The sequence below is a fragment of the Phalacrocorax aristotelis genome, chromosome 2, assembly GCF_949628215.1.
Source record: "Phalacrocorax aristotelis chromosome 2, bGulAri2.1, whole genome shotgun sequence".
NCBI lineage: Eukaryota > Metazoa > Chordata > Aves > Suliformes > Phalacrocoracidae > Phalacrocorax > Phalacrocorax aristotelis.
The window spans coordinates 147,540,720-147,567,484 of NC_134277.1; the positions used below are offsets into that span (position 1 = coordinate 147,540,720).

At 38.4% G+C, this 26,765-nt stretch overlaps 1 protein-coding gene across 7 annotated transcripts in view; it reads left to right on the forward strand.

Moving 5' to 3' along the window:
* Positions 1–26,765, forward strand: part of OXR1 (oxidation resistance 1) — a 296,193-nt gene that overhangs the window by 229,177 nt on the left and 40,251 nt on the right. For 5 of the 7 annotated variants that reach the window (XM_075085597.1, XM_075085598.1, XM_075085599.1 and 2 more), the window contains 5 exons: positions 2,155–2,262; positions 3,402–3,521; positions 9,405–9,557; positions 18,706–18,890; positions 22,208–22,995. In XM_075085597.1, coding sequence (XP_074941698.1) covers positions 2,155–2,262; positions 3,402–3,521; positions 9,405–9,557; positions 18,706–18,890; positions 22,208–22,995 — 1,354 coding nt within the window. The remainder of the gene's footprint in view (positions 1–2,154; positions 2,263–3,401; positions 3,522–9,404; positions 9,558–18,705; positions 18,891–22,207; positions 22,996–26,765) is intronic. The other 2 variants (XM_075085603.1, XM_075085604.1) reach the window with 1 other exon arrangement.

Here is a 26,765-nt window from a genome sequence, read left to right on the forward strand (position 1 = left end):
ACAAGAATACTCTTGTTTTTCACATATCTGTGTTATCATACTGTACTGAATTACTAAGAGGTACTACAGTGTAGTCTTTCATACCTGAAATACCAGTAGAGAGATATTTGCTTCTCTTGCAGGACAACCCACTTCTTATTAAAGGATAATTTGCTTCTCTGTCAGGTTTTTCTATTCCTGTGCTGTCAACATGTGTCCACTAACATGACACAGCTTTGAAAAAGTTAATGAAGATAAAATGTTTCTTTTCCTAAATTTTTCCAGGGTTAGTGTTCTGTTCAGTGTTATGTTTTGGCATGTTTAAGTGGAAATGCGTTTTAAGGAGCAATTGTTTAACTTCTCATATACTACTTTTGCTTTGCAGCCAATAGGAATTCTGTTTGCCAGCTATTCTCACAATGTAAATGTATCAAAATATTTAATCACCCACAATTAACTAACAATATAACATGTAGATACATTTTTTCCACTCTAGCAATATTTTTGCTGTTTCTTTAAAGAATGTGCCTTGTTACATTCTACCAACAGCAAAACATATAATGCTTATCAGTTAGGTGGAATATACCAATTCAATGGGAACAGTCCACAGGTAGAGTACAGCTGGAAGCAGGCTAGCCCAATGTATGTTTTTATTACTTACCCCCACTGCAGTACAGCTACTGAAATAGAGCAGTTCAGTCTTCTGGTTCCAAACGCTGTCTCTTTCCATGTGACTGTGTAAGGTTAAGGTCTACCCTCAGAGCAGGCAGTACCAAAAACTATTAAAACATAAATGCTCAGACTTTTCCTTCCCTCCCCTCACCCTACGCTACTTTTTTTTTCCTGACCCGGTTCAATCATTCCAGCAGAAGTCAACTGTTGCTAGACTTAAAGGTAGATATCCTTGACAAGGCATACAAGATATGGTGCTCCCACATTATTGTTAAGAAAGTGAGTGAAGAGCAGAAGATGTCTAGCGGGTATGCAGTCAACTAATACAGAAAACTTCTTTCTATTTTTTCTTTCAATGAAGAAAAACGTGGTTTTGTCTTTCACTTCTTTCTCCCTTCCCTACTTTTCCTTTGAAAATTAAATAAAGGGAATTAAAGCATTCTTTCCTGTGATTGTCAAGAAAAGTTAGGTCGATAGCCTGAAAATAGAAGGAAAATTAAATCTGTGAATAGTCTAATACTTACTGACCTTCCACTCTATATAAATACTATCTTTTGCAGATATAACAAGAGGGGCGAATAAAAAAATATTTAAGACAGGAGTCACTGGAATTTTTCTAGCTGTACTCCATATTTAGCAACACAAATGTGGCTTTGCTTATATTGCTTCATCTTAACTGACAAATTTTATTTTTCCTGGTACGTTGTTTATGAAGCACTGTGCCATTATGCAATAAACTTTTGCTTTTATGCTCCCTTGTCATATGATGTTCACCATTCTTAAATGCTTGATATGAGTTCTTTATTCTGAATAAAACTGTTTTCCCTTTGCTTTCTTCTGTTTGTTCATATGGAATACATTTTGGGAGATGGGCGTGAAAATAAGAGCTTGACAAGATTCTTTCTGTACTTGGGAATCACCTGCTCAAAACACTTATGCTCCATCTGCTGTCATACTGGTTGACCTGTTTTGCATCAGTGTTTTTACTTTTTATCTCAGTGATGGATTTTACTTGAAAGTCAGGTTAACAGAAGCTTATTTCAGTAGGAAGAGAGTGTGTTTGCGTTTTTATAGAGGTAGCTGCAGCTTTTCTGTAAGTGAAGAACCGAGAAGAGGAGTTGAAGAGGGAGAATGAAGGGTTCTGTAAAAGAAGTCAATTGTGTATTGGTCTAGTGGTACCCAGAAGTGAATTCACAGACCAGAAGTTCTGGTGCAATAGCTGAGCGTACAGCTCAGGGCATGTGACTGACAGTTTTGGCCACCTAGCAACATCATTGGAAGGCAGGTGTCCTTGTGTGGGGTTACAATAGACTAATATTCAGTGGGTAGGTATAAGGTTTTTTGTTTGGTGGGGTGTTTTTTGGGGGGAGGGGGCAATCATAAGATAGGAAGACTTAAACTTCATCAAAATCTCAGTAAATCTATGTGTGATAAAAATTTATAAGCCACTGTTTGAACTAACTGCTTATAGGTTTGTTTTTCTTTTTTCCCCAATTGGAACAGGTGGAATCAAGAGATACCTTAAACAGTATTGCCTTGAAATTTGATACAACACCCAATGAACTGGTTCAATTAAATAAGCTTTTCTCCAGAGCAGTCGTTCCTGGACAGGTACTATTACCCTATATATGTTACTTATCGAACAAAGGCCTTTTCCCCTATATTTCTCATCTTTACCAGAGAAAGTGTTAAAGTACTTCTCTTACAGGTTTTCCTGTTGGCTTTGTAAAAAGACTTTTTCATTTTTTTTCCTTTAGTTCATTAATTCCTCGTGCTTATTAAATAGCTGCCTAAAACGGGAACATGTAATGAAGCTACCTGTCTCTTAAATAAGATCAGAGGACTTTTAAAACTAAATATACTTAATGGTATAATAGCACTTGGGTACAAGCTAAATTGTTACTTTGCAAATATAGTAGGTTGTTTACCAACTCTGCCTCAGAAGACAAATGCAGTGTACAGCTTACAAACAACATTCCTGACTGCATGTTTCTGCCTGCAATTCTGTTTTCATAAACTGAATAATGTTTCCATTCCACCCTGAAAACTTGCTGTCTTTACTGGCAGTATAGGAACTATCATTCACTTATTATAGGTTAATATTGCTTACATCTCCTTCTTTTCCCTTTTTTGCCTTCACTTTTCACTTCTCCTTGAAAGCCAGTCCTGGAGACAAGTGATAGGTCAGCTATGGTATTACCTCTCGGAAAAAAAAACCCTGTGTTTATTTCTGATTGCTGCAGAGCTTTGTCTGAGTAGCTTGAATGCCTATGATAGGCAAAATTATGTATTTAAGGGGTAAATAACTTCACGTATGTGTTTTTTTGTTTGATCTGGCATTTTGTTTTACATTCAGTACTAAGAGCTATGTCTATGAACTTGTTCCCTAGTCTGTTTCTTGGTTGCTCAAATAGTAGAGTAATAACAAGAGAAAAAATTGGGCAGGTCTTCCTTGCACACTGGGTGTTTCTGGAATGCTGTATACTTTCAGTACTTTCTATCTAAGCTTCTTCCTCAATAAAGATCTATCTTATCTCAAGACAGCATTTATAAAACTTAAAAGCTAAAATTAAGTACTCTGTGTGGTATTGTTTATTCCCTCAAACTCATAATTTCCGTTAAAATTAATAGGAGCAGAAATGATTTTTGTATAACTTATTTTGAGAAAGCATAGCAAGTATACCTGAACTAGTGGGAAATCTGAAGTAAACCTGAAAGCATAACTTAACTACATTATATCTTTTTTATAGATTTTGTATGTTCCTGACCCAGACTACATTTCTAGTGTGGACAGCTCCCCCTCTCTAAGTCCTGTAAGTCCCCTATCACCTACATCCTCCGAAGCAGAGCTTGACAAGGCTACAGTAAATGTAGGTATACCTGTTATCCTTGAAATTAATTTTCCCTTACAAGATAAATGTTACAGATGCTATGCATTCTTCCTAAACTATCCTTTTATTTTGAGGAGAAAGTAAAACACTTGAAGTTGAAAAGTAAAATAGTACATTCTTAAAGTAAATACAAGCTTCTAATCATTGTAGGTGACAGTTTTCTACATGAAAACTTTTTTTGAAGGCAAGTTATTTGTAGCAAAATACTATCCTTGCACACGAATATCATAAATACTAGTTCCTGTTGCATTTCTGTACTTGTTACCTTTTAGAACTAGCTAAACATTTGTTTCTAATCTTACTGATAGTTTTTTTTAGCAATGGTACATTGGCAAGAATACTCAGTAGCTAAAAGGTAAGGGCTCCCTGTAGAGGTGTGGGAGGGTGTTCTTTACTTTAGTTCAGCAAAATGAAGTAAAGAAAAAACATCTGTTTCAGAGAAGGGCTAAAACAGAGTTGATTTTAGCTGACTTCTACTCAGTAGTCCTACCTCTGTAGCCTTTGAAATACTAAAATCGCTTAGCTATCAAAGTTGCTCTGTAATTCAGCTCCGATGTAGGTTTTGGCTAGGAGCTAGCTTTGAAAAGCATATCTTTCCAGGAACATTGGAATTCTGTTGACAGCAAACCATGGGGAGAACTCCAACCAGGAAGATGTAGTATTGGAGCCGAGCTTCTCTGCAATTTATGCAATTTTGACCTTATTCAGATGTTTTTTAATATGTCACTACTGTTCTTTTCCCAGTTATTACTTCCTTTCCTCTCACATAACAGATTTCTTGATAGCAGTTCTTGATAGTTCTCAGTCAAGTTGTCAAATGTCCATTGCAGGATTCTGTGTGCTGAAAGTTTAGGAAGGTTTGAGACGAAGCGTTTGGTCCAGAGAAGTTTAAATATACAGGTATTGCTTTGTTGCTGAATAGCTTACCAAGCTGCATTACAAAGGCTGTGATAACTCTTCTGCTGAAAATTACTGTTGGTTTTGCAGTTATACCTTTACTCTGACATAGTATGTCTGGTCTCACAAGGTGTCTGCTCTCGTTTGTACTGAATAATTTCTTTTATGTTTTATGACAAACTGAAGGTGTTGTAGCACAGTAAATAGACTAGTCTGCAAGAACATTCTTCTATATTGGTCTCAGAATTACTGTAAATGCTAGGATAGGCCTACCCCTATAGCATATGTTGTGAGAAGTTACTCAAGGGAGAATTGTTAGTTTTACTACTAGAAATCAGAGCTCTTCCTACAGTGCACTATATCCCATGCCAGAAAATGACCTTCGTCTTGCTTTTGTAGATTATTTTTTTTATGCTTGTCTGCATATAGTAATAAGTTTCAAAAAAATTACAGGTATAGTTACACTATTAAGCCTCCTTTTTTATTGACTATATGCACATAGCAGAGATAAAAGCTTGAAAGCATAGGAGAAACAAAGTAGATAAAAATACTTCCAAAGTTAAAATCCTCTTATGCAAAAGGTTATTTTGCTTAGTGTAGGCAGTTCGATGTTGGCAACGATCTGAGTGTTAAATTTCATTTAACTGACACTTACTGTATTGTTGCAGAACTACTTTGTGCATCTCATTACACGTTGTGGATCACTACAAGCAGTTCTTAAAAGTTTCAGGGAAAGTCAAACAAATGAGCAATGTGGCAATATATAATAAAGTGTTTACGGAAGTTAGTTTCTGAGGTCTTCTGAAATACATGCAAGGAGGGAAGGGATGTTCCTAGGTATTGTTTGTCAAAAGAAAGCAAAGAACAGAAATCACTTGTACTTGTGTGTGTAGACTGTGTGCAGACTCTGTGTGTGTGTTTAGTTCTGTTTTTTAAACTGTCCAGCAACATGCAGAGCACTCAACTTCCATGGGAGCAGTTAAGGCTGGAGGATTTTGTTCTTCATCATAGTACCTGTTTCTCTCTTACCTGATTGCTATCCTTATGAACGACACAAATGCTAGCATACATTCTCTAATGCTCTGTTGATGTCTGTCATCTTTGACTCTCCTCAAATTTTGACTCCAGATTTGCAGTTTAAATTTAAGCACGTCTCAAAGTAAAGAGGATATGTTACTCTGTATAATGTAAAAGGGTCTTTTCTCTATACTATGGTCACTGATATCGATGAGTTCTTGCTAGAAATTGAATAAGATAACTAACCAACCTCTGAGGCAAAATATAAACTATGATGTGCTTTGTTCTTTTGCTTCTGTTTTATCAGACATTGGAGTAGCTTAACACAACCACGTGGCTAAATGCAAACCAGCGCGTGACTATTGCTACACTTAAGCTAAGATTTCAGGGTGTATTTCATAAAGTTAGTGTCAGTGTTTAGATTTTTAAGCCTGCCTTATGCTGCTGGATTTTGTGAAGAGTATCTTCATTCAGCAGTCAGATGCATGTATTTGAGAAGATCCAATAAGCTTTACTACCTATAAAACTTAAAATACACTTCAAAATAATATGTAGTGACAAAGGGTGTTGTCATTAAATTTTAGTCTGCCACCAGTATTATTCCTGCTTCTGTATAACGTGGCAATATATTCAGAAATAGCTGATGTGTTCTCAGTGGACTTGGATATCAGCTGGGGACTCTTGCAGCTGCTTGCTAAGTTATATGTGGTCACAAAGGTGACCACACAATTTTTAGAGAAAGGTGTATAGAAGGAGAGATCATCTCTAGGAAGTTTACTTTTTAATTATATATTTATTAGCTTTTTTAAGCAAAATTCAGTTCAGTGTTCTGTAAGTTGTTTTGGGTTTTTTGTTTGCTTTCTAACTAAAATTGAAAGATGCAGGCAAAGGCTAAAGTAGTGCCAGATAGATGATGAACTGACGACAGTTGTGCATAATGTTCCTGGGTATAATTAAAAGCATTTAGCTGCAATCTGTACTAGTGAATAGAACTGAACAGAGAAGCAGAAAACCAGAGGGAACATAAAAGTTCATAGTTTTTACAAATAGTGATATTTTATTAGTAACTAAAAATAGCAATTATGTATGAAATTGAAGTCTTTAAAGCTTGATTAAGCTCCAAACCAGGGTTGCTATGACTATAAAAATAGGCTTTGGTGCAGTCTGTCTACTATACATGTAGCTTCTATTTGAAAACTACTTTTTCACTGTCTGTCCTGTCCCTGGTAGGGTTCCGTGTTAGCTACTTTGTTGGATATGCTGTTAGACAGCAAGATACATAACTCTTCCTATTATCTGCCCGGGAAGGTCATGGAAGAAATCCTCTGTAAGTTATATCCAGGCATGTGAAAGACAAAGATGGTTAGGAACAGCCAGAGTGAATTTTCCAAGGTATATCATGCCTGACCAAAGTGATTCCTTTCTGTGATGACTGGCTCAGCAGATGGGGGGCGAGCAGTACATGTTACTTACCTTGTCTAGAGCCAGCCCCTTGAAACTGTCCCAAAGTAGCCTTGTTAGAATACTGGGGAAATGTGAACTGAATGGGTGGACTACTAGATGGGCTGGAAAAATTGGTAGGATCTTTGGGCATACAGTGATTCAGCATTTGTGTGTGGTTGTTTTTTTGTTGTTGTTGTTTTTCTTTGTGGTGCACAGTCAAAAATCCTAGAATGTCCTGAGATGGAAGGGACCCACACAGATCATCAAGTCCAGCTCCTGTCCCTGTACAGGACAACCCCAAGTTCACACCATGTCTCTGACAGGGTTGTCCTAGTGCTTCTTGAATATTGTCAGGCTTGGTGCTGTGACTGCCTCCCCGGGGAGCCTGTTCCAGGGCTCCACTACCCTCTGGGTGAAGAACCTTTTCCTAATATCCAACCTAACCCTCCCTGGCACATCTTCCTGCCATTCCCTCGGGTCCTGTCATTGGTCACCAGAGACAAGAGGTCAGCGCCTGCCCCTCCTCCTCCCCTTGGGAGGGAGCTGCAGACTGCGATGAGGGCTGCCCTCAGCCTCCCCTTCCCCAGGCTGAACAAACCAAGCGACTTCAGCCGCTCCTTGTATGGCTTCCCCTCTAAACCCTTCACCAACTTCATGACCCTCCTCTGGACACTCTCTAGTACCTTTATAACCTTAATGTACTGTGGTGCCCAAAACCGCACGCAGTGCTCAAGGTGAGGCCGCACCAGCGCAGAGCGGGACAATCCCCTCCCTCGACCGGCTGCGATGCAGTGCTTGATGCACCCCAGGACACGGTTGTCCCTCCTGGCTGCCAGGGCACACTGTTGGCTCATGTTCAACTTGTCGTCGACCAGAACCCCCAGGTCCCTCTCTGCAGAGCTGCTCTCCAGCCTCTCGTTCCCCAGCCTGTATGTATATCCAGGGTTGCTGTGCCCCAGGTGCAGAATCTGGCACTTGCACTTGTTAAGCTTCATACGGTTGGTGATTGCCCAGCTCTCTCATTTGTCTAGATCCCTCTGCAGGGCCTCCCTGCCCTCGAGAGTGTCAACAGCTCCTCGCAATTTTGTGTCATCAGCAAACTTAATTATTATTTAAGTCCTGCATCCAAGTAATTAACAAAGAGATCAAATAGTACAAAGAGATTAAAGAGTTAATATTGTTTATAATCTGCCCATCAGTGACCTGAATGGTGGGACAGAGGACAGAATGTGCTGTCAGCATGCCTGGGGGAGGGGCAGGCAGCAAAAATTAGGGAAAGCAGTCAGTACACTGGAGAGAAGGGCAAGGGCTACTCATCAAGGGCCATCAAGAGTCTGCAGAGGTGAAGTAACAGAAACCACATGAAGTTCAGCAACAGCTAAGACCTGCCTGGGACAGAAAGAGCCCCATGTGGCAGTATGGGATGAGGGCTGGCTAGCTACATACCAGCTTTGCAGAAGATGAAAGGCTAAAGAGATTGAGGTCCTGGCTGTCATGTTGAACAATGTGCACTTGTGGTGGTGAAGGCTAATCACATGCCAGGCAGCAGGTGGAAGAGGAATACAAGCAGGTTAAGGAAAGTTGTTATTCCCCTGCTTGGGGGGCTTGTGAAGCTGCATTTTCAGTGCTGTGTCCACTTCTGACACCTCCAGTACATGACAAAGATTAACGCGACTGGAGAGAGTCCAGTGGAGGATTGTTAAGATGATGAGGCAATGGAAACATCTGAGGCACAAGGATTGGCTGAGAGGGCTGGTGTTTCTTTAGTATGGAGAAGAAAATACTAATGGACAACCTGATTTCTGTGTTGTACTACCTAGTAGGTAGGTTGGAGGGAGAAGGGTCTTCAGGGGTTCATAGCTGTTGCTGCCCATCATTTTACTACAAGTTGCTGCACAAGAGGTCCCAGTTAAGTAACAGGAAAGTATTTCTCACAAGGAGGGTGGTTAAACACTGGAGCAGGTTTCTTGGAGAGGCTGTGGATTCTCCAGCCTTGAAGACTTCAACTCAGCTGGAAAGGCCATGAACAAACCTGATCTAATGTGGGCTTAGGCCTACTTTGAATGCAGATTTGTGCTAGCTTCCAACCTTCCAACATAAAGTAGTGTATAATGCTATGGAAGGATAACAGAAGACATTTAGTAGGACTTCTGCTGAAGTTGGAAAATAATCCTTTCTGCTAACTTCTGCTCAAATTTTGCATGTGACAATGTATTGGATGGTTTCCTTATGTGAGTTCTGATCATTACTTTGTTGTTTATTCCCAGGCTGATTCTGAATATATTTGCCCACTTGCATGTCTTATCATGGGCAGGTTAAGCTGTGCTTCATTAGTAACATACTCTGTCAGATCAAAGCACTCCTTTAGACTGCAGTGGATTTGGAACCCTATTTTTACATTTGTTTTCATGTCAAAGAACAACAACGAAAGTTATACAACAGAAGATCTCTTTATATGGAAAAAGGCAGGTTGCTAAGTTGGGGTTTTTTTATATTCCTTTTCAGGATCCAGATGGAGTCCAACGGAAGGAGTCGGCTGCTTCACCAGCACATGCATGTGTTCGTCCTACAAGAGTGGTATCATCCACCTCCGAAGAGGAGGAAGCATTTACAGAGAAATTTCTAAAAATCAATTGCAAGTACATCACTAATGGCAAGGTAGTTAAACATTCAGGTCTTACTGCATGGGATGTAAAAACAAAGTACATTTAAACCATAAATTTACAGTAAAATTTAGTTACTAATAGGTAGGTGGAACAGTTTATAGACATATATATATGTCTATAAATATATTTTTTTATTCACTGTTTCCTTTGGATTCTCAGACCACTTGTTTCTTAGATGTGATGCAAGCAGTCAATATGCAATTAACCTGTGACAAACTTCCCTTTAGCCATACTGTTAAGTGATTCTTTTGTGTTGAGGGCATGAGTTTTGTTTTCTTCCTTATGTTAGTTTCTCTCATAAGTAATTCTCATTACTTACTTACAGTGGAGAAGAAACTGCCTTAAACTATAAAGACCTATGTAGTTGGTAGCTTCACTTCCATTTCCCTAAAACAGGACAGTGTGAGCAGAATTAAACTCTGATTCTGTAAACACACATTTGTGTATTGGGTATGGTATGGTAGGAATCTTGATTTTATTTTTTTTCCTTTGAAGCAGTAGTTACAGTTCTCTCTGTTATTACACAAACACCACCAAGGTAATGGCACTTAATTAACTTCCATTCAGCTCATAGGTGCACAAGTCTTGCACAGATTTTTTGGGACTGAGATCATGGCAAAAGACTTTACCTCAGAAAGCTTTAGGAAAAACCAAAATGTATTGCTCTCCTACCCCACAGAAAAATGACTATTAGATACTTATGAAAAATCATGCCTTCACTCAAGCTGAATGAATGCAATGAAACTCAAAGTACTTGTAGTACTTCCTCTTTCACCTGAAGTTTGGGTATGTATATACAAATGCTGCTGATTCTGTATTGCTCAGCAATAGGTTTGCAGATAAGTTACACTAATGATAGACAGATTAATAAGAACCTTCTAAAACTGTATCTTTTTTTTTTGCTGATGGAAAAGATTGCAGATCTGCATATGTCTAGACTTGAAGCCTGTTGACATGCATATTGGCAAAAGTTACGTTAGAAGTAGGTGAGACTAGTACTGGAAAACCTTTGTTACTTTGCACTACTTTGCAGTTAATTAGCTTGACTCCTTGCATCCTGACCCTAGGTGACTTCTTTCAGGTTGATCCTAGACAAGTCATTACTTCTCAGTTTTAAGTGCTGTGAGGGAGAGGAATTGAGAACTGTGAACCTCTGTTAGAAACGGGGTATAATGGAAAAATACAGTCTAGGGTTAAAATTTCCAGCCTGTTATGTGCTGTAATTCCTCATCAGAATATTATGAGGAACTCACAGTTCACAGCATCTGTCTTGGACTTGCATCTTTACAGCGTATTTTCTAAAAGCTTCAAGGAGAATTCTGTTTCTAAAGAGTTGTATAATCCACCGCAGTATCGGCCCATATTTGGGGAAGTGGGTGGGGAGAGAAATGAATGCTAACTTGCTCAGATTTGAGTGCTAGATTTCATAAGTTTAGTATGTAATTTAGCCTGTGTGTCACATATGGTAGGAGCATCCTCTGGCATGTCATTTTATCCTCTCCTTGGTATATTTCCTGATGATGTAGGATGATAAATCTTCAAAGGTTTTCTGGAGAAAGCTTAAAAGATTCATTCTCTGCTTCCTACCCTGGAAGTGGTTTTGAAGCTCATTGTTAACTGTTTTATAGGGTTTCAGATATGAAGTCTCAGTCATTGCTGACTGATGCTCATAAAACACATCTAGTGAAAGCCTCTTTTTTCAATGTGTTTGATTTCATATCTGCAAAAGAGCTTACATTAATGTAAGACTGTCTCATTTCTCACTCTTCAAAACCACTTATTCTGTATGTGTTTGGAGCTGGTGTTGGTCACACCTGTGACTTCCTGGACAAGCATGCAGGACTTCTCTGAGGTGCAGTGGCTGGGGCCTGGAAACACTTGCTGTTGTATTTGTTCTCTGTTACCTTGCTATGGCTACTTTAGAGGCAGGGTGTTGGGCACAGTTAGAAACAGGGTGCTGTGAATATGCTGCATCCTGGTCAGACAATAAATCAGCGTAGAGTAACCAGTTTGCTGCAGAGTCACACCTTAACTCAATGTTTATTGTGTATGTATGCATGCCCTTTCTTGTAGCCACACGGTTTGTTTCTTTTGTAGAAAAGCATGCTGCTCTGGTTTTTTCATTGCACTGTTGGTTGGAGGCAGAAAAAGGTCTCTTAAATAGTCTGCTTGATTGAAACTGAACCTAATAGAGAAGCTTTGAAATTCTTTGCTCTTTCTTATGCTTGCTAGTTTAATTTGCCTTGTTTTGAATAGTAGGTAAAGGAAAACCTACTACCAATAAGGCTTGAAAAAACCAACCAAGCAAACAACCTGGCAATAGGGGCACAAAAAGCACAAACACATTGTTCATTAAGTGAAAAGAAGGATACTGCCGAGGTTAAATAACTCTACAAGGAAATAAGAATAAAACTAAATTGTTATCTTCACGATAACAGCTTCTTAAATCACAAATTACAGTTTTTGTTCTACCTTGTGTGTTCAAGAACATAATGGAATTATTTAGCGTTAACTTCTGTTTGAAAAGTGCTTGCCAGAAGTCCTCTCAAACCTTCTTAAAAGTGTGCTTTACTGAACTGCCTAATCTTAATGTTTGAGCTCACCAGTGTCATAAAGTTTGGCTCTAATCCTCCCTGTATCATGGTTGTTCAAATTTCTATCTTGGATATTGTGTAGTATTTAGAGCTCCCACTTCCTGAGGTTTAAGGAACTTCAATGGAAAGAAGTTAAAACCAATTCAGAATTGCACATCTGCATGCAGGTGCAGTTCAGTCTACTTTCAATGTGAATGTTTTTGCTTATCTGGATTAATATTTTCTGGACCAGCTTTAAGACTTAAAAGGATCTTTTTTTAATAACCTAGTGTCCACGTGGTTTTCAGTGAAGTAGCTCAGCATTTCTCCTGGGAGTTGGAGTAGATGCCCTTTAAAGGTCCCTTCCAACCCAGACTGTTCTATGATGGAGGCTGTTAATTTCTGTTCAGGCTGAGTTCAGATTCTGAAGACATGAAGTAAAATCTATCTTACATACAGGAAACTTGAACTCTACAACTGGTATTTTGGGGAATTTTGTTCAAGAACCAGAACTTCCTGTAAGAGTATCACGTTGAACTACTTAGTAGCTATATGCTATTTTCACATCACTTTTGACAGATTTTTTTAGTTTTTTCTTCAACAACTAGTAAGAAGTATGATCTAGGAGAAACAAGTCATTGGCTATCTGGAGGATGTCCTAAAGAACTGCATTACAGTTCTCTATCAACAATTGAGCTGCTTATAGACTTTCTTTTCTTTTTTGTCTTTTCCTCAGGACTAGTAAATTTAAGAGATAAAAGCAAATGCTGGCACTATACTGGAGTCACGTAGGAATTTGCAGTGTGCATGCCACTGCCCAGTCTTTTTGCTTATGGTCGTGCTCTGATTTGCTGATCTGTCTCTAGTTACATTATTGGTACAAATAATTTTTTGAAGATGTTTTTAAAATTACCTTTATACAAAGAGCTGTTTCTAAAATGTTCAATGAATATTTGATTACCGTTAAAGGGTTCTGTGCTGTAGACATAGCATGACAGACCATAACCACAAAGGAGGTGCTGTACATATCTCCCTGGGTTGATATGGGTAGGTGAGGGCATAGGAAGGGCTTTACTTTGTCAGTAAGCCACCATGCTATTCTTTACTCTCAAGAATATAATCACACTGATAATATTTTCAGCAGCTTAGCCAGGCCAGAGGGGGAGCTTTGGAACTTTCTCCCTGCTGCAGAAGCAAGGAACCAAGAAGATTTTATGGCAAGGAGACTTCAGGCTATCAGTCTTCCTTAGTGCTTGTAAGATAGCAGGGGAGGTCAGGTTATCAAAAGAAGGTCACTAAAGAACAGTATGCGGTAGGTTTTTTCCTGGCATCAGTGTTGCTACCCGTGTCTGGATATTTTGTATAACAACTGTGACATCTGCTGCTGTAGTGCATAAATGTGTATGAGTAACCAGAAAAGTCGGTTCAGAACCTAAAGTGAGTGTTTTGGGTTTGCATGGCAAGGTTTTGTTGGGGGGCTCTACAGGGGTGGCTTCTGTGAGAAGCTGCCAGAAGCTTCCCCTGTGTCAGATGGAGCCAATGCCAGCCAGCTCCAAGATGGACAGGCTGCTGGCCAGGCTGATCTGATCAGCGATGGTGGTAGCACCTCTGGGATAACATATTTAAGAAGGGGGGACAAAAAAACATGCTCAGTTGTAGCCAGGGAGAGAAGTGAGAATATGCGAGAGGAACAGCCCTGCAGACACCAAGGTCAGGGAAGGAGGGGGAGGTGTTCCAGGCACCAGAGCAGAGATTCCCCAGCAGCCCATGAAGACCATGGTGAGGCAGGCTGTGCCCCTGTAGCCCATGGGGGTTAATGGTGGAGCAGCTGTCCACCTGCAGCCTGTGGAGGACCCCATACCAGAGCAGGTGGATGTGCCTGAAGGAGCCTGTGACCCTGTGGGAAGCCTGCACTAAAGCAGGCTCCTGACAGGACCTGTGGAGAGAGGAGCAGGCTTTTTTGGCAGGACTTGTGACCCTGTGATGGACCCATGCTGGAGCAATCTGTTCCTGAAGGCCTGCACCCCGTGGGAGGAACCCACACTGGGGCAGTTCATGAAGGACTGCAGCCCAAGGGAAGGACCCATGTTGGAGAAGTTCATGGAGGGCTGTCTCCTGTGGGAGGGGCCCCACGCTGGAGTACGGGAAGAGTATGAGGAGTCCTCACCCTGAAGGGGTGGCAGAGGCAATGTGTGAAGAACTGACCCCAACCCCTATTCCCCGTCCCTCTGCCCTGCTGGAGGGGAGGAGGTAGAGAAAACAGGGAGTAAAGTTGAGGAAGAAGGGAGGGGTGGGGGAAAGGTGTTTTAAGACTTAGTCTTTATTTCTCATTGCCCTACTCTGATTTGATTGTTAATAAATTAAGCCGATTTCCCCAAATCGAGTCTGTTTTGCCCATGATGGTAATTGCTGAGTGATCTCTCCCTGTCCTTATCTCAACCCATGAGCCTTTTGTTATATTTTGTCTCCCCTGTCCAGCTGAGGAGGGGAGTAATAGAGCGGCTTTGGTGAGCATCTGGTGTCCAGCCAGGGTCAACCCATCACAATGGTACTAAAATGCTCGCAAGTTGATCGCTGGCTTACTCCGAGACAATAGTTCTGAAGTAATGTATTACAGGAATGCTAACATAGAAGTTTGTCTGAGCCATAATGGCAAACCAACAAGGGAATGAAGGGAATGAATTTTCACTCCTTCTAAAGAGGGTATGACCTTTTTGTCTTTACTTAAGCAAAACTGTGTTGTTAGTTCTCAAAGGTTGGAGCTGCTTCAGGTTCCATCTTTTGTGGAAGACTAGCATAATGCAATGAACAATTCTTGACCAGTGGTTGGCTAGATGCAGGTATGTTCCTGCTTACAGGTTTTGTTCTGATGTTATTCAATTTCTTCTCACAGTATGAATAGCGCTTGGTTTCTGCCCATGCTAGGAACTCATCTGTGAGTAATACATGTCCAACAGGTTTTCAGGGAAGCTTTTCTCCTGCAAACAAGTCCGAAAGGGGTAAAGACAGAAGCTATTTTTCTTACAAGAGAGTCACAGAAATAGCTAGGGAAAGTCGCATAAACACTGGTATGTCTGAAAAAGAATAATTAAAACTTGGGACCAAACAAAATGTTTCTTTATCTGGCTGTTTCCTGAGCTTTACCTAGCTACCTAGGTTAACATTGTGATCCTTGGTAATAATAATAAAAAAATGACAGAAATATTAATGATGCTTAGTGTATTAAGGATCTCATTTCTAGCCTGTAAATTTGGGACAGTAACTTTTCTCAGAGAATTACCCTGAAGTGTTCACGTAGTAACTGTGGACCATAACAAATAACTTGTGAGCCAGAAATGTTGCGTTGATCTACCTCCTGTTGTCTTTTTAAATAGATAACAATGAAATAGGTCATCTCTTGCTGAGGTGCTATAAAGCCAGTGTTTTCAAGACAGCTGTATGATCTTCCAACTGCTTATAGTCATTGCAAATGAAGTGTTTGATCAGCTTCTTAGTCAAGTTCACATAAAAGCCTAATAGTTCTAAAGGCTTAATTCTCTGTTTATCAGTATAATAAATTTTAAATGGAATTATACTTTCAGATTAAATTTTTTACTGAGTATTCACCTCTTGGTGTTGAGGGTTTCTTCTAAGACCAAGATAAGCAAGCTTTTAGGTTTCTAGCTGTGTCTTTTGTTGAGGCTGCAGAGGTAGGCTTTAGAATCTTCCATATGTGTCAAGGACAGTTGTCAAGGCCTGATGTACAGGCTTGGGATTTTTCTGCCATCTTACAAGTCATTGTCAGACTGTTTAGGAAGCTTCTATTTACAATAGAAAGTCTCTACAACCTGTTCTCCTTTTGTAGTCAGTAGTCTTGCACACTTTGAATGTTTGCCTGCAGAAAGATTGTATCTACTGTTCCTCAGTGTCTGAGACTAAACACCACAAGGTACTATACAGTTTCTTTAAACATATTCAAATTTGCCCTGGAAACATATTTTGTCCTGAATAGGATGGCATTTCTTTAAGATATTGACAAGCCTGGCCTGTGGGTTTTGGGAGGGGTAAGTTGGTGTTTTCTGAACTGCTAAAATTGAAGCTGAAGCAAGGTAACTGAAATGAGAAGATGATGTGCAACTGGTTCTTCATACATCTTATTCTAATGCTGTGACTCTAGTGTTCAGATAAGCAATATAAAATGGACTTATGAAACTTCTAACTTACTTTGCAATAAAGTATTCTTCAATCAATTTTTGACCTGGACTGGCAGTTGAAGCAGTCTTTAACTTGCTTTTGAGACCACAGGTGAAGCATTGGATTTTGTGTTTAATAAAACCAGGGGCCTTGTTGATATGGGTGCTTTGCCAGTTGTCGCAGGTCACCTTGACAGAAAGATGTAATCTCGTTTTACTACTCAGTCTTCTGCAGCCTCAAAAGCTTTAGACTTCCTGTGTACTTAATTTATCAAGGAAGGATCATTTGTTCATGAAATGGTGAACAAGTGAATACAGAATCTTAGGCTGAAATAAAGTTCTCCAGTGGACTTGTTTACTGATTGCTTCTACTGAGTAATACATCATTTTAGAAGTTGGTGTTGAACATTTAAATCCTTCAGCTAGAACAGTTTGTTTTTTTTTTCCCTCTCCAGCCTGACTGTTCTGAAGATTCACATGTTAACATGTGGGCAGTGAAAGAACAGAATATTTAGGTTGGAAGGGACCTACAACAATCATCTAGTCCAACAGCCATCAAGGAGATGGCCTTGACTTTTCTGGGTCAGATCTGGAGAATATTGATAAAATTCCACTTTCATGTATGGTCATTAATGAAAGAGCTCAGATTTAGAGGTGCTGCTGCTTTTTGCATTATGTACTGAGTTTATGGATGTAGTATTTTTTTAAAGAAGCAGCTCTTCTGAGTAGACTTATGGACTTTTGCAGTTATGTTAAATTTATTTTCTAGATTACAGTGGATATAACAAAATGCAAACTTCTCGTGACAGTCATCCTCTTGGAGTTCCTTTTTGCACCTTGAAAGTTGATTTCCACAATACAGTGCTGGGAAAGAAATATCAGTGACAGTTTTGTTTTGGTGTTTCAAACACCTTAGAACTATGTGAATATGTTTTGCTGACTTTAAAGTCTTCAGCGTATGCTTTGTATGCTCAAATGCAGATATAAAACCTGACCCGGCACTGAACGACTAAAAGGACTTAAGTACAAATGCTTGAGCTGCTTTTGAGACTGTTTTCATTTTTCCATAACAGTGATACTATTGGTCATTGTTGTAGGCTTTAATACTATTTTTGATTTGGTTTTTATAACTTGTAATTTTCTGCTCGCTATATGGCATCTTTGTTTGTCTGCTGTGAAGGTCATCAACCATCACAGTGCTGGGAACAAATTTCTGGAAATAGGAAGGAATGTAATTGTATTTTATGGCTGATGATATGTCGTCTTAAAACAGAATTGAAAACAAGCAATCCCCCCAATACACAATGTTTGTAATCACTGTGAATAGTTCATCAGTGAGCTGGATATTTATTCAATTTCTGATAAGCTTCAGCAGCACATGGGCAAGAATCATAAGAGTTGCTTCAAAAGTTCTGAATGTCTTTCAAAACTGGTAAAGTCCTTAGGATTCCAAATGTACAACTGAAGGATAGCTATCATCCTGCTTAGAGCTATATTTCCTCCAGTTCATAGTTTTTGCTTAAACTCTGCTATTCTAACAGTTTAATGAATTTCCTCAGCAGGCAACTGGTGTTTGCATGTATTTTCTGACGCTTGTAAGGAAAAAGTTCAACGTATTGGAAATTAGCTTCGTACCTGTATTGCGTAAGAACCTGACAGCTCATAGTACAAGTATCAACTTTCTTCACATTTTCTCACACTGGAAGCTTAAAATCTACTTGTATTCGTGTACTGCAGCAGTATGATTATGGTTAAATCAATCCAAAACTGCATTGTGGTGCAGCTGCATCTTTAAAAATCCTTAGTATTTTTAATCTAGTTTCATTCTGTAAATGTACTTGTCTAACCAGTCGACAGGTCCGTTAAGTTAGAGTGACTTGTGTCGGATACTGCTGTTGCTTTTGTGTATAGGAAACGAAGATAAATATCAGTTTTTGAAGAACTCTTTTGTCGTTATTGTTCCTGTAATTAAATAGTAGACAGTGAGAAGAGTTAAGAGTCAGGTTTTAGACAGTGCTTGAAGCTTCTTGCAAAGCTAGCAATAAGCCCTGATGTTATCTGGGCAGGATGTATGTTTACCTCTGAGGAGCTGCCTTAGCCTATCCTTTAGGGTGCAAGGGTTTCTTCTTTTTTACTCAACCCAGCTATTCTGTAGTTGTGAGGAACAAAACTGTTTTCTTTTGGGAAAGTAGGTGGCATTAATTTGCTACCCCAGAAAAATGCTTATGTTTCCAGATGACTGCAAAATGCATGAAACTGTATAAAGTTGCTTAAATAAAGATAACTACAAAGATGCTTTAAAAACAAATTAGAAAACACTTTCTTTTCCTGCAAAAGGAAAATGAGATGAAATATGAAGGAGAAAATTTACCACTTCTTTTCCCTCTCATTTTAGGGTACAGTCAATGGTGTGCTGCTAGTGACGCCAAATAACATAATGTTTGATCCTCATAAAATGGATCCTCTGGTCCAAGCGAACGGCTGTGAAGAGTATGGCATCATGTGTCCAATGGAAGAAGTGATGTCAGCTGCTCTGTATAAGGAAATTGTGGACAGCAAAATTAAGGATTCATTAACCATGTAAGATAGATTAGTATTTATAAAACTTTGAGTAAATATGAACTGTAGCCATGTTGCTGACCATACAAAACTAGCAAAACCACATTTTCTTCTCTTGTTTTCCTTTTTAAGAAGAATGTCAAAGATTGGCTTGGAAAGACCCTTGGAAAAGCTTGCTTTACCTTAAGTTCTCACATTTTGTATACTGTATAGAATAAATAATATATTCTCTTCTGTATACATGGATTCTAATTTCTTCCAATAGTCTCTTAAAAATCAGTGTACCAAGAGGTACCACAGCACTTCCTCTGCCCCTTCCCCACTATGAAAACAGTAACAGATATGTTTGGTTCGTCGGTAATGTAAAAACTGATGTACAGAATAGGAAAGTCCAGCTTAAACAGCTTTAGGTGCAAATCTTTATTGTTTACCATTTTCGGCTTGCTTCTTAAACTACCTTCACATACCCTCTGATAAATGATTGTAAGGCTAATTTTCTGAGGTTTCTGTATTTTTATGGCATTAGGAGTATTTTTTTTTTTCCTCTTTGGCAAGGGCAGGAACTGTATATTTGTCTCTGGGTGTAGCCTTGTCTGGGGCAAACAGGGTGCATTTGGATCAGTGAGCTTTAATGGCCTGTGTTTAGCATTTAAAACTGACTTTAAACAGCTTTAAAAAAAAACCCAAAAATCTTTGTTCCATTCTGTCTGCCCAACTTTTATACTGTCCTCAGGAATAGGATGAATCTTAACATTAAAGACAAAAGGGATTAAAAAAAAAAAAGAAATGATGTCACTTTACCTATTACAGCCCATAAAGCACAGAAATTTGCAGACTAGTTCGACCATCTAGGTGCAGGGAAGTAGACTCCTTTAATCAAGGCAGAGTTGTCTGTGTGTATGAGATAGTAAAGCTGTTTCTCTGATACATAACTCTAAAAAGTGCAACCATTTTAAGGAAGGTATAATATAAAGATACTGAGTAACTCTGAAAAATTCCCTTTTACACTTCCTACAGGTAGTATGCTAAGCACATCTTAATAATCCTACATATCTGGATACCCAGAAGAAAAACTCGTCTCTCACCAGTATTAAATTCAGTTTCAGCAGAGACGTGGTAGTAAACTGGTATCTTGGCATGGTTGTCTTTGCTGCCTGAAGTCATGAGTTTCCTGAAAGAGCAGCTAATGTGTGTTACTACAGTAATACTTTTGGGGATTTTGTGTATAATGAGGATGCCTTCAGCATTATTGCTTTCTGGAAGTTTATTTTCCAGATGGAGTTTTAAAGAGTTGCTCATAGTTCCTACTTCAATTGATGTATAGAGCAAGTAATGAGGTTATGAAAATTAGATTACTCTCTTTAATTTACCTGTTTGAATTGTAATATTGCAGTTGCAAAACAAGTCTTTTTCCTAGTAAGTTTAGTTTCTTAATGATTCAGTGTTGACTTACAAATTTACCTTCTATGCCCTGTTGATTTTTGTGCTCTTGTAGTACATGCATTTTCTGTTTTGCTTTTGTTTCTAGACATGGTTTCATTCCATATGCATTTATGTTAATAATGAAAGGTCACACTGCATTCAGAGCCTTGTACAGCCAATCTGGGTTGTCCTCCTTGTCAACTTTATAAACTACTAAATGGAACACTAACTTGTAGCATTTTCTTCAGACCCAGCACTTTTATGCCTTAACCTTATCAAAATTTGAGGCATGTTAGTAAATTTTGGGGGAAAATAAAATGCAAATTCTTAAGTCTATAACCAGAACTCCCAAAAGCTACAGCTAGATCTGACAAGACCCATGTGTCTCAAGATATTTGAGACCTAAATCATGTTTTCCCACTATTTGTTTTTCTGTAAATACTCCACTGTTAAAATTACCCTCTTGCTCTCCAAATTTTGCCAACTCTCGAACCTGTTTATTTTTCCAGGTTTTATCTATGCTGAAACTGGGGGGGAGGGGGGAGGACTGTGGCATCTGAAAACATATAGATGTTTTATATATTTCATTAATCTTAGGTTGGGCTTGTCCAAGAGCACCTATTACCAGCATAATCCTGAAGAATTAAGGAAATGAGAGTCTAATAGGTGATAAATCCTAAACTGTAATCCAGATGCTTTGTAAATAGAATTACTACATCAGCACAAGCTTAGTATGAGGTTCATGTTAACACTTGGGTAAGAGGGTGCATATGCTTTGCAAACATCCTGAATTTTCGCACTGTCTCAGTAATGTCAGCAATATGACCTAACTGAATAAAAAGCTATGTAGAAATGTGGAGTGGATTTATCCTTTTTCAGGATGGGACATTAAGGTACAAACTTAAAACTATTTGATACTAGTAATAGATGTAATGTGCTTGTGGTAGCAAGGGAGTTTGCATTGAGAAGTCTAGGCAAAGGTATCTTTAAACATGAGAAAAATTTTATGATAGTTGTATGCGGCTCAGTTTCTTGGCTTTTTTTTATTACAACAGTGGAAAGCTGGAATCCTGTACATATAGTTGAGCATGTTCACAGTCCCCTTGTAGTCCTCATTTTCTAAAACTCAATTTCTAGTTAGCTTATTTTGAAAGGCAGGTTTAAATAAGATTATTTCCTTTGGGGAAAAATAAGTTCTTTTATTCTTACTTTTTTCTTGCACTAGTTATCAACATGTGATATCTGCTTTTTAAATTGTTCAATTGTACCAAGTAGGCAAAATAAATACAAAACTAACAGTGGTATCCTTGAAGCTAGGTACCTGACTGGTGAGGTACCTGTTAGGTATTTCCCATAGGCAGAATGGCAAGATCTAACTTGATGGTTCCTGTTGTTCTGGATTGACTAGCTTAGATAGTTAAAGATAGACTGGATGATTTGTGCCGTTCATTTCTTACCGGTGGTGAGCTGGGTGTCAACTTCAGGGACATATCTATTCAATTGTACTGGCCTCTTTAGTAGACAAAGCTTAAAAGATTGTGGAAGATTTCTGCCTTTAGAGATTATGGTTGTATGTAGCTTTTTGGATTTTTTTCCTTTTTTTTTTGATTTATTTTTACGCTTCAAGCATCTCGAACAATCTTGTTAGTTTTGTAGGAGTGCTTCTCCTTGTGAAAGTAATGTCATGAAGTTGGGAAGTCCTATTGATGTCATGCTGGCAAAAGGTCTGCCATAAGCTTACCATTACAAGAATGTATTTTATGCTTATTACTGGTGCTCTGGATTAAGGTTGTTTTTCAGTTTGTTTTTGTTTATTTTAAAAGTACCTTTTTTTCCAGCATTACACGAAACTTAGTAAAGAAAAGAGCTTGATGTAAAAGGCATCTACTGTAACAACATTCTTATTTGCTCAACAGGGATGTAGAACAGCTGTCTGTGAGGGAACTTTGCCATCCCAAGAAAGCTGCAAAGAGCAATGCAGATGAAATGGATTCCAAGATTCGGGATACAGGCAATGACAGTGCTAGTACTGCCCCAAGGAGTACAGAGGAGTCTCTTTCAGAAGATGTCTTCACAGAATCAGAGCTCTCTCCAATACGTGAGGAACTTGTTTCCTCAGATGAGCTTCGACAAGACAAGTCTTCTGGAGCATCATCAGAATCTGTCCAAACAATAAATCAGACTAGTGCTGAATGTTTAACAATCATTTCGGACTCAAATGAAGCTGCCAGTGACTTAAAACCCAGTGCCGAAATGGTTGTAAATGTTAAACAATCTGGTACCCACAGCTTAGGTTCAGAAAGTGCTGACATGTCTATAAAGAGGGAGCATGAACCTAGTGAAAATATTGCAGATGTCCTCCAGCAGTCTTTGCAAGGATCACAGGGTAGTGAAGAGCATGCGAAAGAGGCAGAAATGGGCAATGGTCAAGATTCCTCACTAGGAAAAGAACCAGAAGGAGATAGTAAGATGGGAGTGGAATGTCCGCATTGTGAAGATACTGCAGACTCTCAAAAGAAAGAGCCAACTAGCAAAGGAAAAGTAGTGAGAGAGCGAACTCAAGACTCAGAAGTTGAGGAACTCCGCAAACTCTGGAAGACCCATACTATGCAACAAATCAAACAAGAAAGAGAAAACATGCAACAGGATTCACAAAAAGAAATTAGTCATGAAACTGTGACTGCAGGAGATGGGCAATTAGAAGGTGAGTCGGTATTTATGGATGCAGTGTTAGCCTTCAGATTTACAGTTTATCTTCCTCCAGCTTATCAGAACTTGTGTTGTTTTTCATTCTGTAGAACAGATCTCCCCATATATTGCTTATCTTTCTCATTGGCTTGAATATATACCTAAGTTATGCTATAGATGAACCAGTGAGTAAAATATTGCTCAGGAAACGGAAAACACATACCTTTGTTACTGTCATTTTTCCTCATTGTGGTCATAGTAAATGATCTATTGGTCACTGTAGAGCTCAAAATTAATGTTCTTTAGCAATCAGCTAGCTGTCACTTAAATTCTGATCCCAGTGTACATGTGTACGAATGAATTTCAGGAAATGTATTTCATCTTATTTATAGCATGTCTACCTTGTGGTTATGGTGAAGGTTTATGATGTGAGCAACAAACACTGGAGTCTTAATGATGCTTCTAGTACTTCGTTTCACTTGCATCTTGTTATACTTTTATGCTAACTAGAACAAGGTTAAACATACGAGAAGTGTTTCTCAGAATAAACAAGAGCTAGATGATGCAAAACCATGCTATTAGTATGGGGAACATCTAGGTTTATTTCTTGAGTACCTTTACTTAGTTGGAAGTTATCTTAAAAATCTAAAGTTACTCAATTCATGTAAGAAAAAAATGCTGTCTCTTTTTTTAAGTAACTTACATACAGGAACATCTTTATTTGATCTTGCTTTTTTAAAAATTCATAGGTTACTTTCTGATGCCGTACCATCTTATTAATGGAGACAAAATAGTTGTTTTGATTGTGCAGTTTTATGGGCTAGAAAGAAAACATATCTCTAATGCCTGTCTCTAATAAATTATATATGAAGTGCATTTGAAGGTCAGTTTGTTTCCATTAATTATTAAAAGTTGAGATTTTACTGAATAGAGGGGTCTGTTCTTTGGTTGACAGAAATTAATCTTATACTTCAGAATCTGATATGGTAGTTTTGGGGTTTTTTTCCTTTCTGCTAAGTAACCGAATTTTGAAATTTGAAGCTGTCAATAGTTGTATCATTCTGTGATAAGTTTGGCATTTATGCCTTAAATATTAGAGGAAAAAATATTAGAGGAAACCCTCTGGGCAAAAATGTCAGCTAGCAGTAGTTGCTGGTTGCGACTTCAGAGAAAAACAAAATATGCAAGCACCAAGTGTTCTTTGCCAAAATTACTGCTTTTCTTGAATGTTATTTGTAATTCAGTTGTAGTAGATGCTTTAGTTTTGTTGGCTTTCTAAAAGATGGTATCACTGAGTCACTGTGCTGGTTTTTTCATGCATGATGTGATCTGTACAGTCACAGAGTACATACATAAATAATCAAATTGTCTGCATACAGTCAGGCAGAGGAGTGCTGGCCAGCATCCTTCTGCACATGGTGTTACAGCCTCACTGAAGGTTGTGAGGGTAAAACAGAAAGCAAAAAGAGTTTTTAAAAAAAGGCAGCATGGGTTACTCTTTGGAGGTTTGTGTCAATGACTTCAGTCCAACTTCAGCTGGAATTATTGTATGTTTCTTATTCTTGTATGTTGTATTAGCAGAATGCAAATAAAACAGTGATAAGTATTAATTCATAACTCAATCTAGATAGATTTGGTGAAGCTTCTACTGGCTTTGTCTACAGGCGAGTTTAGAGCCCAGGTAAAAGCATAGATCTATTGCTTAACTCTTGAAGTCATCAAACACTAAATATGACATGTCTATTAACAGTAGTCACTAAAAACACTAGGCCACTAAAAAATTTAAACACTGTAAACACTTTCTGATATCCTGTCTATCAGACTAAACTAGTCATACTATGAGTTTTGTATCAAGTTACCTAGACAGTCTTATCTCCTGCATATAGCAAGGACTTAGTTGAATTTGTTCTGTTTTGTGGGAGTTTTGAGCATCTAGGTTTGTGGGAACTACCATTTCCTGATCTTCAAGGAGGTCAAATGTTTCTGAGTCTGGAATTAATGATGTATTTGTTCTAAATGTTGAACAGGTGGTGCTGTGCAAGTTGATAACCATGAGTAAAGTTGAACAGCTAGAAAGGTCTCCCTTAAATATTTTATTTTTATTACCTCAGACTCTCGTATTCTCTTCTGTTTTTATAGACACTTTAGATGGAGTTGATACTTCGGAGAAATTGTAATGGTTTATATTCTTGTGTGTGTATAAACAAGCTGAAATCTCATTAAGGATAACAGGTCTGTTTGCTGCTTAGTTAGCTGGATAGTAGCAGAGATTGAAAGGAAAGAAGAAAAAGCATGAGACACACAATAGCCATTACTAAATTTTTTTTTCTGATGAATTCTGTGTCAGATCTACAAAAATATATTGGAGAAGACACCAAAAATGAGCATTTTAAATAGTCCTTTTGAGACTTGGGGGCAGGACTAAATGGTTTTCATTCTCTGTACTAGCTGGAACTATCATCTTACTTGTTTTACTTTTTTAAGGTATGGTACAAATCCCACTTCTCTGAGCTCTAGGTCAGAGAAGTCCTAAACTGTTGCATCCGAAGGACCAAAATTCCAAATATCAGATCACTTTAACAGTACTTCTCCAACACTGCCATGAAGTTCATGTGCCAGTCCTATGAAACAGGGTTTTTTGTTTATTTTGGGTTCTTTTGGTTTGGGTTTTTTTATCTGACAGTTTACGTTTGAGCTTACAGATTTATAAGATACTTCCAAGTCATGCATATTATGACTATTCTACCGCACTGTATACTGCAGGTATAATTCTAAAATATTGTAACTGAAAATTAGAAGGCTCACATGTAACTATTTACTGGAGGAAAAAAAATATTCCTTTGTGGAACAATGCTAATCTATACTTTATGGTGAAAACCTGATTGAGGAAAACATGTAGTAGAGATGTTTATAGATCAAGAAGGTGATGTTTTCTGTGTTTAGCATATCTGTAGTCTGCATAGATAATGAAAGAGAACTTCAGCTGTAAAGAAAAGATGAGTGTCCTAGAAAATTGGAAGGTATCTGTATGTACATGTAACACCAGAGGCAGGATAAATCCTTTGTTGTCATAGCTGATCGCAAGAACTCTTAAATTTACATTTTCTTTCCTTGCCTTAAAGTCTCTTGTGGCTGGAGCTCATTTTCTAAGATTTGGGCAATTAATCTAGCAAAGAAACAATTTTGAGAAGGCTTCTTCCTTCACCTTTTGCTAACATGACGATCTAGACCTTGAGGGTAATCATATAATTCTGTTAGTTCAATTAAATACACTACTGCAGGGAAAAAAGACATTCCGCAATATCCAGTATACTACATCCTTTTGAAGGATGCCTTCATGCCTTTTGAAGCATTTGCTATAGCTAACAAATGAAAATTAGACTCAAACCTCTATTAGTAGTGCCAGAACTTTTATTTCTTAAATGAAAAGTAACTAATGAACAGCTTTGACATCTGTGAATCAAGCCTAAGTACTTCGTTTAATGCTGTATCTTTTGCATGTAGATGGAATATCTTTTTAACAGTGGGAGGGTTCTCTGATCCAGTGCTGAGGGATATGCATTGAGAATACCTTCTGAAATACTTTCAAGCATGGGTGAAAGACTATCATAACGTGATCTAGGATGGCAGTAGAAATCAATGTTAGAATTATTCAGATGTGTTATACTCTGAAGTTAGTTCTGCTGATGTAATTTACGTAACAAAAAAAAAAACCAGGTAATTATTGCCACCTATGTTACCTCATCTCCTATTACTTATATATGTGTCCAAAATACCTGTATTACC